The 13,074-nt window shown below is 42.7% G+C and overlaps 1 protein-coding gene across 1 annotated transcript in view; it reads right to left on the bottom strand.

Moving 5' to 3' along the window:
• The window catches only part of DNAH11 (dynein axonemal heavy chain 11), a 306,168-nt gene that overhangs the window by 267,474 nt on the left and 25,620 nt on the right, over positions 1 to 13,074 (bottom strand). The window contains exons 5-7 of the mRNA XM_044678853.1: positions 7,654 to 7,865; positions 1,185 to 1,418; positions 380 to 555 (exon numbers count right to left, since the gene is read on the bottom strand). Of these exons, the coding sequence (XP_044534788.1) occupies positions 380 to 555; positions 1,185 to 1,418; positions 7,654 to 7,865 (622 nt within the window). The remainder of the gene's footprint in view (positions 1 to 379; positions 556 to 1,184; positions 1,419 to 7,653; positions 7,866 to 13,074) is intronic.

Raw genomic sequence — 13,074 nt, 5'->3', positions numbered from 1 at the left:
AGAAAGAAAGAAAGAAAGAAAGAAAGAAAGAAAGAAAGAAAGAAAGAAAGAAGAGAGGAAGGAAGGAAGGAAGGAAGGAAGGAAGGAAGGAGCAGAAAAAAAGGTATAAGAGATATTGGCTTCAATCCTAGCTTTGCCATCAAACTACCTATGTGACCTCATTCAGTTCTTTGCTTATAATATGCAAACTTAAGAACAGGAACTCTCATTTTTGTCTTGTACACTCAGCATCTGACACACAGCAGGCATATAATAAAAGCTTGTGTATTGTTCAGTTTCCTCAGGAACCAGCCTTGAGGTTGGTTTCTAAGATTATTGATCTCAAGGACCCCTCTCAGACTTTATGTTCTGAGCTCTGATGGAACATGACTTGGGAAACAGTCTTACCATGTTGTCGTAATCACATGGGTCATAAGTTCTCTGTTGGAAAACTTTATGGATCTCCCCAAATTCTTCCCTCATTTCACAGATCTGGTCATTCAAAACAGTGCCCTTGGTGCCACCAAACTCAAGTCTTTCCAGCTTCTCCAGTTCCAGCATTGTAGAAAATATGTCCTTTGTAATAAAATAAATAAACAAACAAATAAATAACATTGTAAAGCTCCCGAGCAAACTGATCATCCAATACTCATTCCCAACATTTAATCCAAGACCCCGTAACAATGTAAGTTTCTGTGTGCATTTAAAAAGAAAAGGAAATAAAGATTATAGAAAAGTAAGCAGAAAATGGTCAATGCATATGAGAGGCAGGTGTGTCTTGAACTCGGGTTTTCCTCATCCTGGGGTGAACCTTCCCTCCATTAGGTGCATTTCCTCGCATGTATCTGTCTTGGCAAACCTTAAAATCTCCTTTTTGGAAGACCAGTTCGATTCCCATTTCAAGATTTTATTTAAAGACCAGCTTTCATTGCATATGGATTTCCATCTGTCCTCAATGTAATATTTACAGAATGATTTTTTAAAATTCTATAGAAACCAAAGAAAACCTAGGAAAACCTGGGGAGACGGCCTCTGCTAATGTTTGCACACGGCGACTTACTCTACCATCTTCCGAGTCACTTGGAAAGTCCCTTTTCTCCACTTACCCACTGATGGCACTACCTTTGGTTCAAGTGAATTGCAAAGTGCATGAATTTTGACTCCAGGCCCATAACCTGCAAGAAGCAAGAGGCAACGAACAATACCTCTAATTTCATCAGGCGGTTGAAAAACTTGTCAAATCTCCAAAACACCATGTGGGACTGGAAATCCCAAGGCCTGACCTCCTGGCGTCTGGTGAAATATCTTGCCAATTCCTCCCTATAGCTGAAGAACGAATTTTTAAAAGTCTTTAAGACGCTGATGGCCACTTGCACCCGTTCCAAGGATTCTTCAACTTCTCCTTTCATAAGTTCATCTGGGGAAAGATAGGTGACTGCCTAAGAGGCAATGAGAGAAGCAGAGAAGGTCAAGAACACAGAAACCCCCTCTCAGTGCCTTCATCTGGCCACTGAGGTTATCACAACTGGGTTTAAAGTGACGTGGACTCGCATCAGTCCTAAATATCACCCTAGTCTTTGGAAAGGCTTTTAGATGGTACCTTTTTAAGGTAGTCCCTTAAAGAAGGGAAGAGAGAGTCATAACCGATACAATCAGCAGCAAATAATACAGTTCAAAAATATTTAAAAAATATTTTTTTACTTAGAAAATTTTTCCATGGTTACTTTAAAACCATTTTTGTTGCTGTTGTCATTGTTTAGTTGTCTTCAATCGTGACCCTTTTGGGGTTTTCTTGGCAGAGGTATTAGAATGATTTGCCATTTCTTCTCCAGCTCATTTTATAGATGAGGAAACTGAGGGAAATGGGGTTACGTGATTTGTCCAGGCTCATACAGCTAGGAAGTAGCTGAAGCCAGATTTGAGAGCCGGTGCTCTAACCACTGAGATGTCTGGTGCACGGGGTACCTAGTATGTGCCAGGCACTGTGCAGGGCAACAAGGAGCTTCTGATGCTTTATGGAGGGAGGGGTAATACGGCCACAGACCAGGCAATAAAGATTACACATAATCCAATGCAAAGTAACTCCAAGAGGGCGATGACACTCACTGAGCAGACCAAGAAGGGCCCGATGTAGGAAGAGGCACCCAACCAAGGATGATGCTGGGGATTCTAGGAGACAGAGATGAGGAAAGAGGAAGCTCCAGACATGAGGGACAGTGAATAGGAAGGCGCAGGGATGGAAGAGGAATCTCACCTCCAGGGAACAGCGCACGGGCCAGTTGGGCAGAAACGTTGTGGAGACGAAGGAGGGGGATGCACAATTGCTTGGGAAGCAGGGCCGGTGCCTCATTATACAGGGCAGAGTCCGATTCTACACAAGCCGACCTCGGGGTGCAAAGGCTCGTGCAGAGGCGGGAGAGGGAGTGCCTCATACAAGGAACAACTAGTAAGTCTGTTGGGAACAGAGAGTGTAGAGGGAAAGAGCTGGAATTCAGGCTGGAAAAGGAGGAGGGAGTCAGACTGGAGGACTTTAACTGTTGGGCATTTTATCATAGAATTCATACATAGGTAAATGCTAGAGTTTATGCAGAGGGATAGCATGGCTGGTTGTCTTTGTTAGGAAGAACGATGAATTTGACAGCTGTGTGGAGGATAGATGGGAAAGGGAAGATGCGGGCAGCAGAAAGACCAGTTAAAGAGCTCTTACAATAGCCCAGGGGAAAGGTGATTGGGACCTGAACTAGGGTGGGGGCTGGGCAAGTGGAAGGAAATAGTGGAGGCAGGAAGGAGACTTTGCATTTGCCTGGGTGCTGGGGTGAGGGATAGGGGCGAGTCAAGGAGGATTCCCAGGTGGCAAACCGCCAGACCTTGGAGGGAAGGAAGATCTAGTGAAAGAAATGCATCTGTACCATGAAGAATTCAGAGAAACAGAGGATTGGCATGGAGTGACACAGTGAGGAAAGCAGAGTCCAGAGAACAATAGACTCCAGCCACCCCATGCAAATACAGACAACTCTAGGAGGCAACAGAACTTGGGTCACAGACAAAAGCCAGGGTTGGTGCCAAACCAGAATAAACAAGCTGCCTTTCAGTTAATGACTGACAAACCACAAAGGCGCCCCATAAATAGGAGACGTGGGAAGCCATTCCATTTCTCAGCAGAGTTGGCTCGGGTTGCAAGAAGAAGAGAGGATCGAATTGACCCAGAGTGGCTCCCTGCTTCCTCCATCAGGGCCAGAGAGGCGGCCATTCAGTGAATCTCCTCAGGGACTCCAGGAAAGCGTCTCACCTCCCACATGGTTCCTATACCTTCTGCCAGAACTAGCCAATTATTGATGGCTTTGGATGAAGGGATCGGCACCAATTCAGCCAAAACCAGCCCTACGAAACAATGAATGTAGAGTCTATCCGTCATCCACGCCTTAGGGGAAGAGCTGAACATGTGAGTCAGGCAGAGAGACCTTTTCTCCCCAAGCATCCCAGAGTCCTCCTGGTCTCACGATGCTCCATGGCAGCTCACTTCTCAGAGGCCAGGGAGGCAGCTGGGTGTAGAGTAGAGACGCCAGCTTGGACCTCCAATCCTTCTTGACCCCTTGAAGAGAAACACAGCAGAGCTGCTGGGAAAACATCTGGCCTTGCACTGATCCCAAACTTGCAAATAATCTATTGGATTGCCTTAAAATTTCATTATTCAGCAAACACTTCCTGAGAACCTAGCCCGTGCGAAAGGGAAGAGGGGCAGCCCCTGCCCTCAAGGAGGTTTTAGCTCCACTAGAACTTTATTTACAAAATATTAGACCATCTGAAGGAAGAACAGCGGAAGACAACTCTATGCGATCTGGAATAATGCCATTTATTATTAAAGAGAGACTTACACAACTGCGTACACCCTTAAGCCCAGTGGTAACACCGTTAGGTCTGTACCCCAAGGTGAGCAAGGAAAAGGGAAAGAAGCGATCTATTGTGAAATATCAACGGCAGCTCTCTTGGGTGCAGACAAAGAGCGGGAAATGGAGGGGATGCCCACTACTTTGGGAACAGCCAAAGAAGCTGGGGCATCGGATGGCAATGGAACACTGCTGTGCCTTTAGAAATAATGAGCAGGTTAATGAAAAAAAACAAACATGGAAAGACCTACACGGAATTGTGAAAAGGGAAACAAACAGAACCAAAAGAGGATGACATGGACCTACAGAATTAGTGTTTGAAGAATAACTTATGAATGTTTACCTCCAGTGAAAGACGTGATAAATCGAAACACAAGGCAGTTTATTTACACACACACACACACACACACACACACACACACACACACACACACACACACATCTATATTGTCCTGTGATGCCTCTTCGAGGGCCCGGAAGGGAGATAGGAAGGGAGATAACGGGGAATTTAATGTAACCACCAAAGATTAATTTTTTAAAATCCTTCAGTCATATTGAAAAACAAATTAATTTTAAGGCAATTTTAGCATAAGGGACAAGAGAATGGCTTTGGAGGAGGGAGGGAAGACCTGAATTTCATAGCATCAGAGACTTGGAGCTAGAAAAGGATCTCGGGGACCATCTAATCCAATCCCCTTCTTTTGTAGATGAGGATCCTGAGGCTCACAGAAAAAGCTCTCTTTACTATATATTATAAGAGTATGAGCTGGATTTTATATTGTAGGCATTTTTTGAAAAATCCCTTTTCAAAGAATCACAGAAAATCTAAAGTAACTCTATGTTGTATTCTCATTTTTAAACCTAGTGATTTTATCAGTACAGGGAGCTCCTAGTAAGGAGCGCTCTCTACCAATATTGATCGGCATTCGCCAGGGCCATGGGGAGATGAAATCACCTGCCCAGAGTCATCCCTCAGGAATTTGTCAAGGGCAAGATTTGAACCCACTTCTCTATGTCCTGTGCCATTAAAGCCTCTGTTGTAGAGGTTCATTAGTCTGTAATACACATTATTACCCAACTCCACTGAGCTGCCTGTGTGGGAAGAATGCTCCATAGGAAACCCGCATAGCTACTGGGTGAGAGCCCAAATGGTGGAACAATTATTAGTGTGAGAAGAAACTTGCCAGAGCCATAATGACGCACAGTTAGCCGCAGCCTGCGGGGAAACGGCAGCAGCCATACTGACTGACCTAGAATGAGACAGTTGCAGAAAGGCAGCTTTCCAAGGGAAGACCTCCAAAAGAGGATGCCACTTAAGTGCTGGCACTGCAAGCAGAGCCAGGCTCGCCAAAGAGAGGTGCTACAAGAAGCAAAAGCCAAGTTCTCAAGCTGGTGTTAAGATGAGCCATCTTATGCTGATTGGCCAATATCTGGACTTTGGCTGGGACATTCTTTTAACTAGTTAAATCAGGCTTGGTCCTAAGACTTAAAAAGTCTCATCTGAGTTGAATCTAATGGTCCTCCTCCCAGCTGAGAACATCCTTAGCAGTGGAGTTTTAATGGAAGAAAAGAGGGGAAAGAAAGAGAGACTAAGAAAAACAGGAAGAGGATGCATTGGTCAAACTAATCTCCTTCCAGGTCCTCCCTAGTCATCCTTATTGCAGATGTTGGCATCCTCCCTACTCCAGTGCCTTGCACATAGTAGGCATTTAATCAATGCTTGTTTGACAAGTATTTACTTAATAAACTAACCTCTAGAATCTATTCCCCAATAATGCTAAGGGCCTCCACTGTTTAATTTACTCACAGGCTAGTTAAAAGTTGTGGGGCTTAATTGATTGCTGCTTAGAAAGTAGTCCGACATCTCAATGGAGAGTGTAATGGAATCCATTTGAGTAGGACGCATTAGTAATTAGTTGAAAGGATTTCCTTCCTGCCCCAATTTATGTGTCCTATTATCTCCTTTCCCACTTGAGCTAAGCACTGACATCTTAAGCCACTTAAGATGGGGCTCCCTGCCTACAGAGTAGGCAGAATATCCAGGGATGAAAAGAAGAAATCTCCCACTGGAAAAGAAAATTCCACTTGGGGACTTCAAGAATGGAAAAGGAGGGGAGAGGGGAAGACCTGCCAACCTGGCAATAGAGAAAGGAGAAGTGAAAGTTCACCTCTTTTCCCCATGAGAAGTAAGTCATGGATGGCAGTCCATTGAGAAAGCCTAATGGTGAGGACTCTGGTTCCTAGAGCCTGCTTCCCCAGTCCTCATTCCCCAAGGAACACAGTGGCTTCAAGAAGGAAGTTGTCCGTTTCATACAAGGCAGGGAGGCTGGCAAGTCAGAGCTCCCTAGCATGGTGACCTGCAAATAGCCAGTCCTCTAGAATGGGGCCCATGCTTCATATCACAACATAATAAAATGGAAAGACGCATAGAATTTGGAGTGAGAAGACCCGGGTTTGAATCCCAGCCCTGCCACTTACTCCTCTGGGCAATCTTGAAGAAGTCACTTCAAATCTCCAGGCTGTAGTTTCTTCAATTGGTAAAAAAAAATGGAGGTGGGGAGTGGGAGAGTGAAGGTAGACCCAAGGGCCTCTTCAGTCCTTCCATCAGCTCTAAATCTATGATTCTATGGAATACATGGCATGGTATACTACATCTTATGGCATATGTGTATGCACACATATATACACCAAGCATTTGTACATGCCTGTTACATAGGTGTGTGCATATGTATGTGTATATATATAAAACAAATAATAATTACATTATTCAAGAGGAGACCAGGGACTTAGGAACATCTCTCCACAGTGACTCAATATTCTCCCATTTCAGTTGTTTTATTAATTATCTAACCTGAATAAATTTCCCTGGAGTAAATCATTCTTTTAGACATTAAAGTATTTTTTTTGGACTGATGTAGGACACAGATGGGAGAATTCACAGGAATTTTGCCCAGCTTACTCCATGTGGCTGACATCCAGCCCGCCATGGAGCTGTCCAACATCACCACTGAGCATACTGTAACCCTGATCCTGGAGCAGCTTCTCTCCATGGAGGAGAAGGAAAGGGAAGGTTGAAGGAGAGGAAAAAGGAGGAGAAAGGAAAAGCAGGGAAGTATAAGTAGGAAAGAGAGGAGGGGAAAGGAAGGGAGAGGGATGGGGAGGAGAATTTTGCTAGAGATTTTTTCCTCAGTTTCTTCTCATTATCTTCCTCTCATGAGCTCCTCCTACAAGTCAAAGTTCTTTCCAAGTCAGAAAATAATGTAGGGAAAGGGCTGAATGACTGCTTTTGGCCCCTAGAGTCTCCCTAGTTCTCCAAGTAAGCTAGGTAGGGTTTTGTTATAAACAAGCCTTTTCATGCCTAGGTACCTTCAGCCTAAATTTCTTGAAGGTAGGATTATTTTGTCTTTGCCTTTCATCTTACAAAGCAGTGATTCTCAAAGTGGGCACCACCGCCCCCTGGTGGGTGCTGCAGCGATCCAGAGGAGCGGTGATGGCCACAGGTGCATTTATCTTTCCTATTAATTGCTATTAAAATTAAAAAAAATTAATTTCCAGGGGGCTAAGTCATATTTTTTTCTGGAAAGGGGGCAGTAGGCCAAAACAGCTTGGGAACCACTGTTCCCAAGCTGTTCCAAAGCCTGGGACTGGGCATAAAAGGGAGTAGAAGTGGGGCACCTCAGCCAGTTTCTGCTCTGACTCTTCATTCCCCACTAGTTTAATGAGAAGCTGAAACCTGAGAGAAAATCGTATTTCTTATTATTGAAGCTAGTTCTCAAATGCTACATACCTGGTCAAGGAAGAGATTGCAAAACTCTTGTAGCAAAATGATCATCCGGGCAGGGCTGTTATAAAATGTGGAATGACTCCAAATCAGGCAAATGGTGTGGAATAAAGGTGAAATCAAGAAACTCGTCTGTGGAAATTCCGTCTCCTTAAGGCCCTGAATGTGTCTTCTCAGTGGTCTCAGGTACAGTTCTATATCTTGGGCTTCAAAAAGGGCTGTCAAGGAAGGACCAATAGAAACTAAAGTCAAAGTCTGAAAGTTCTGGATCCTAAGTATAGTCTCTACACTGACCGGAATCTGTGGAGGGTGTTTTCATACTGGGAGTTCCCCACATGAATGAAATCATAGGTCCAGACCAACCTCATTCCTCCCACCAAGAAAATGAATAAATAAATGGATTCTCCCTCTAAGTACAAAGAGAAGCAAAATGATCACAACCTAGTGTTACCAAACTGGATTATATATTCATTTGTACTATTTCTATACCATAGCCTAAATTGAACTTTAATCTAAGCACTCAGATCAACACTAGCCTATTCTTTCAGAATAAGAGTTCTTCACCCTTTGTTGTGTCCTAGAACTCTTTGGCAATCAATCTGGTGAAGTCTATGGACCTCTTCCCAGACTACCATTTTTAAATGCACAAAATTAGATACATAAGATTATGAAGAAAACCAATTATATTAAAATACAGTTATTGAATGAAAAAAAAGTCAGAAATCCCAGATCTAGAACTTCTGATCTAGAGCAACTAAAAGTTAAATCATGAGTCTTCAAGAAGACTGGATGGGTAAGGACAATGCCCATTTTGCCACCCATTATTGCTCCAGAAGCAGGGTATGGGGCACCATTTTGAATTGTAATCTACTTCTTGGCCAAAGAATTCATCTTCTATTGAGTAGCCTACTTCTACCTTCTCCAAACAACACGCATTTATTAAGCATTTACTCTGTGCCTAGCACTGTGCTTGAAGTTAGAAAGAAAGACAAAAACTGTTCCTATCTTCAAGGAGCTCACATTCCAATTTGGGAGGAGATTGCATAGAGATAGGTACATACTACACACACACACACACACACACACACACACACACACAGTAGATAGAAGGTCACGTACTAAATTTTTTCAGATGATAAAATCTCAGAATATTTCAGAAATGGGACGGACCTGAGAGACCATGTAGTCTAATTCATGCCTGAACAAAAATCTTACTTCTAGCATTTGCTCGAGGATCTCCAAGGAAAGGGAATTTGCTACTTCCCAAAGCAGCTGATTCCAACTTTGGCTAGCTCTAATTGTCAGGAGATTTTTCCTGGTATCACCCTTAAATTAGTCTCTTTCAACTTCTGTTTTCTTTTAATTTCTCATGTTCCAAGGCTAAGGTGAACAAGTCTAATCTCTTTTCCATGAGACAACCCTACAAATATTTGTAGTGATCCTGTTCTCTCTGAGTCTTTTTTTCTAGGCTAATAGCTATCCCACTGCTTCGATCCATCCTTGAGTGGCATATCCTTGAAGCCCTTCTACTCTCTTGACTGCACCTTCTTAGAAGAGGTTTTTTCCTAGAATGTGGCACCTAGAACTGAAGTCTCTGAGGTTTCTTTCCCACTTTAGCTCTGTGACCCAACAATCCTGAAAGTTCTTTTCTCCTCTGCATCCACAATCCTTTTTTCATTCCTATATCAGTTTAGGATTTGTCTTTAAAGTCTTCAGTTATTCAAAGAATTGTTGGATTTTAGAATCAAGACAGACCTCAGCAACCATATAGTTTGGCCCATGCCAGCCAAAGAATTCTCTTTACAACTTATCCAAATAGTGATCTTCCAGTCTCTGCTTGAAGACTCTTTGGGAAAGGGAACTCATTACTCATGGAGGTAGCCCCATTAATTAAATGAACAGTAAAGCTCTAGTTATTAGGAAGCTTTCTGGTTTGGATTTTTTTTTCTTTTGATGTCAAGGCTTGTTTGGCCTTTCTGTGATTTCCACCCAATGGTCTTGGTTCTTCCCTTTGTGGCCAGGCAGAGCAATTGCAACTCCTTTTCCAAAGAACATCTCTTCAAATCCTTGCAGATAGGGATTAGTCCCCCCCCCCTAAGCTGATGGGACATGAGAGCTGAATTAAGCTGAGGAGAAATAAATATCCTTTGAGCTATGAGCTGATTCCATGTTGCTGAGTTTGGATCTCCACCAATAACCTCATTCTATACACTCCCCCTTCTCCATCTCCAGAGGTGAGAGGCAGAAAGCTGTAGTAAAAGGATAATTAGTTGGGAGCCCTTCAGAAAGGAGTGGGCTCAACTCCTGCCTCTCTGGGCCAATCACTTAACTCCTCAGGGTTCTAGGCAACTCTCTAAGACTACATAAGGAGCAATTTCCTATAAGTAAACTCAGAAGTCCAGTCTCTCTCCTTATCCCACTCCTTAAAGGCCAGCAAAGGTGGCTCAAAAGGAAGAGCCTTTGGAGGAAGGCTAAAAAAAATAGTCAAGGACACTCTTTACTCTAGAAAAGAGGTCATGAACCATTAAACTGTTGAAATGAAACATCTATTAGAAAAGAAAGGTCTTGGGAAGTCAGCTGATTTCTATCCTTATTAAGGAGGAAAAAGGATAAATGGGAAGAAATCATTATAGGAAAGGTTTTTCTTTGATATGGTGGAGATTAGCCTGGTAGAACTTGGGAGTTACAAGACACTATAATAGGCCACAATGACAAGTTATGGATTCTACATTCTGAGAGTTAATGTTGTTTTTAATAAAATAATATTTATTTCTTTGAAATGGTTTTATCCCTTCCTGAAGGCCAACAGACTCGATGATCTCTCAGGGTCCTTTTAGTGCCCATTATTCTGCATAATAAATGGCACTCCAGTACTTAGGGTTTATTGTATTATCCATCCAAAGGTCTCAAAGGCTTTTTTAATTAAAAGAACTCACAAAACATTTTTTTAAATCCCTTAAGTAGGTCATTACTGTATGGCCAAGGTTTTCAGACATTCTTTCTAATTTGTTGTTTCTTTTTTCAAACCAAACCTCACAAAGGTTGTGTTTATCTAATCCAAAAAGTATTTCTGAAGGATGGCTCTGGGGATCCAAAGACAACAAAACATTCCCTGCCCTCAAGAAACTTTTATTCTCCTGGAGAGATAAAATCTGTTGGCATATACCAAATTATGATGAGAAACACAGGCTGGTTTACCAATAGATGGATGGTGGAGGCAGAGTATTTAGTAAGAATATTTCATATGCCAAGCATTATGCTAAGCACTGAGAATTCAGATAAAAGATAGTCTCTGCCCTCAAGGAGCTTACATTCCAACAGAGGGAAAATAACATCGAAAAGGCAATTGGCAAAATGGTTCAGAAGCTGTGGTGGGAGGGGATTCTGAAGTCTGGTTTGGGGTAAGAAAAGTTAAAAATTCTCCTGGCAGAGTCCGGTGTGGTTCCAGGGGCAGAGTCTAAGGTTCTATTGAGGGTGAAGGAAGGTCATGAGGGGAATGGCTCAAGGGCAAGTGGCGTGGTGTGACAGGGACAGGGAGGGAGAAAATACTAACAGCCAAAGAAACCCAAGCTGGGGCTTGAAGGAAGAGGGGTAGAGGACAATGTGCTTTTCAAGCAGGGGGGAAAGCCAATGTAAACATGTGGCAGTTGGTAATGCAGTGATCAGTGCAGAGAACAGCAAGCAGCCTGGTTGGTCTGGGACATAGAACATATAAAAAGGAGCAAAGGGAAAGAAAACTAAGTTAAAAAAAAAAAAAAAAGGATTTTCAAGGCCAAACTGAAGAGTTTGGATTTTCTCATGGACCCAATAGGAGAGTGCCAAGCAGGGAGTAGGGGAAGGGCAATGTCAGCCTGGTGCTTTGGAAGGATTATTTTAGCAGCAGTATGAAGGTAAGGCAATTAATTTAAAGTCAAGAATCCAAGATAGAGAGTTCCCTGGGTTTTTTTCTTCAGTATAATAATAATTAAAAAAAGATAGGGTAGGTAGAGATGGAAGTGGGGAATTCTGAAGCTGGAAGATTTGAGACTCAGAGAAGGTATGGAATTTTTGTTGTCATTCGGTTGTCTTTCAGTCATGTCTGACCACCATTTGAGGTTTTCTTGGCAGAGACACTGGAGGAGTTGGCCATTTTCTTCTTCAGCACATTTTATTATAGATGAGGAAACTGAGGCCAATAGGGTTGAGGGATTTGCCCAGAGTCGAATAACTAGTAAGTGTCAGAGGCCACATTTGAACTTAGAAAGATGAGTCTTCCTGCCTAGCTGTGGCACTCTATCCACCACACCAAGTAGCTATCCCAAGGGTCAAGGTCATCAAGGTCAAGTCATTAAGTCATCAGTACTGAAAACCAAGACCACAACCCTACGCTAAAATTATTGATTGGGCTGCCTCACTGAGGCTGAGTGAAAAGGGCTAGCAAAATACCCCTTCTTATCTCTCCAACCCCGGCAGGACGGACCCAAATTCTCTAACGACCACCATTCTCATCCATGCCTTCCTTACTCTCAGAGTCTTTCACTTTTTGTCTCCCTGGAATAGCTGCTGTTCTCTGCAGGCTGCAGGTTGCTGCCTCCTGAAAGCTGACATCTGCCATCTCCTTCATTTGACTTCTCATTTTCTTTTATTCCAGAGCAACCTACCAGTGACCTGATTATTAAGCCCATTTGTTGGCCTTTGGTACAGCTCCCAAATTTATCTGCTCTCGATTAAAACAATACCATTTATGTTCATTATAAGCTATTAGATGCAAGGACATTTAGCACTTTTGAGCAGATTTTGAAGTAGTCTTCAAGGACTGATGGTATATACAGAGGTTTTAATGGTCAAAAAATGCACCAATTTAAATGGATACACAGAGGTTTAATCTTTCTCCTCTGTGACATTTGGAAGAGAAGGAGACACTTAACTCACTTTATAAAAAGCTCAGTTAGGTCCTTGGAATTTGTCCCTTTTTTATAAGGCCTAAGGTGAGAATTTTCCCCAAGCATGAATACTTGACATTAAGACTAATAGATTTTTGATGCTCCTAAATAGCCACTTGCTATTATCTATGGCAGCAAGGGGCCTAGAGTTAGTTTTGAAAAAAAATTAACTTTAAAGAAAAAACAATGGAGGCAGCTAGGTGGCTCAATAGATAGAGAACCAGGTTTGGAGATAGGAAATCCTGGGTTCAAATCTGGCCTCAGACACTTCCCAGCTGGGTGACCCTGGGCAAGTCACTTAACCCTGCTTATTTAGTCTTTGCCATTCTTCTGCCTTAAAACCAATACTTAATATTGATTCTTAGACAGAAGTTAAGGAAGGAAGGAAGGAAGGAAGGAAGGAAGGAAGGAAGGAAGGAAGGAAGCAGGGAGGAGGGAAGGAAGGAAGGAAGGGGGAGAGAAAGAAAGAAAGAAAGAAAGAAAGAAAGAAAGAAAGAAAGAAAAA

This window comes from Gracilinanus agilis, chromosome 5 (assembly GCF_016433145.1).
Source record: "Gracilinanus agilis isolate LMUSP501 chromosome 5, AgileGrace, whole genome shotgun sequence".
Lineage (NCBI taxonomy): Eukaryota > Metazoa > Chordata > Mammalia > Didelphimorphia > Didelphidae > Gracilinanus > Gracilinanus agilis.
Note: the sequence above shows the minus strand (reverse complement) of the source record. Positions and strands in the feature narration are given on the sequence as shown.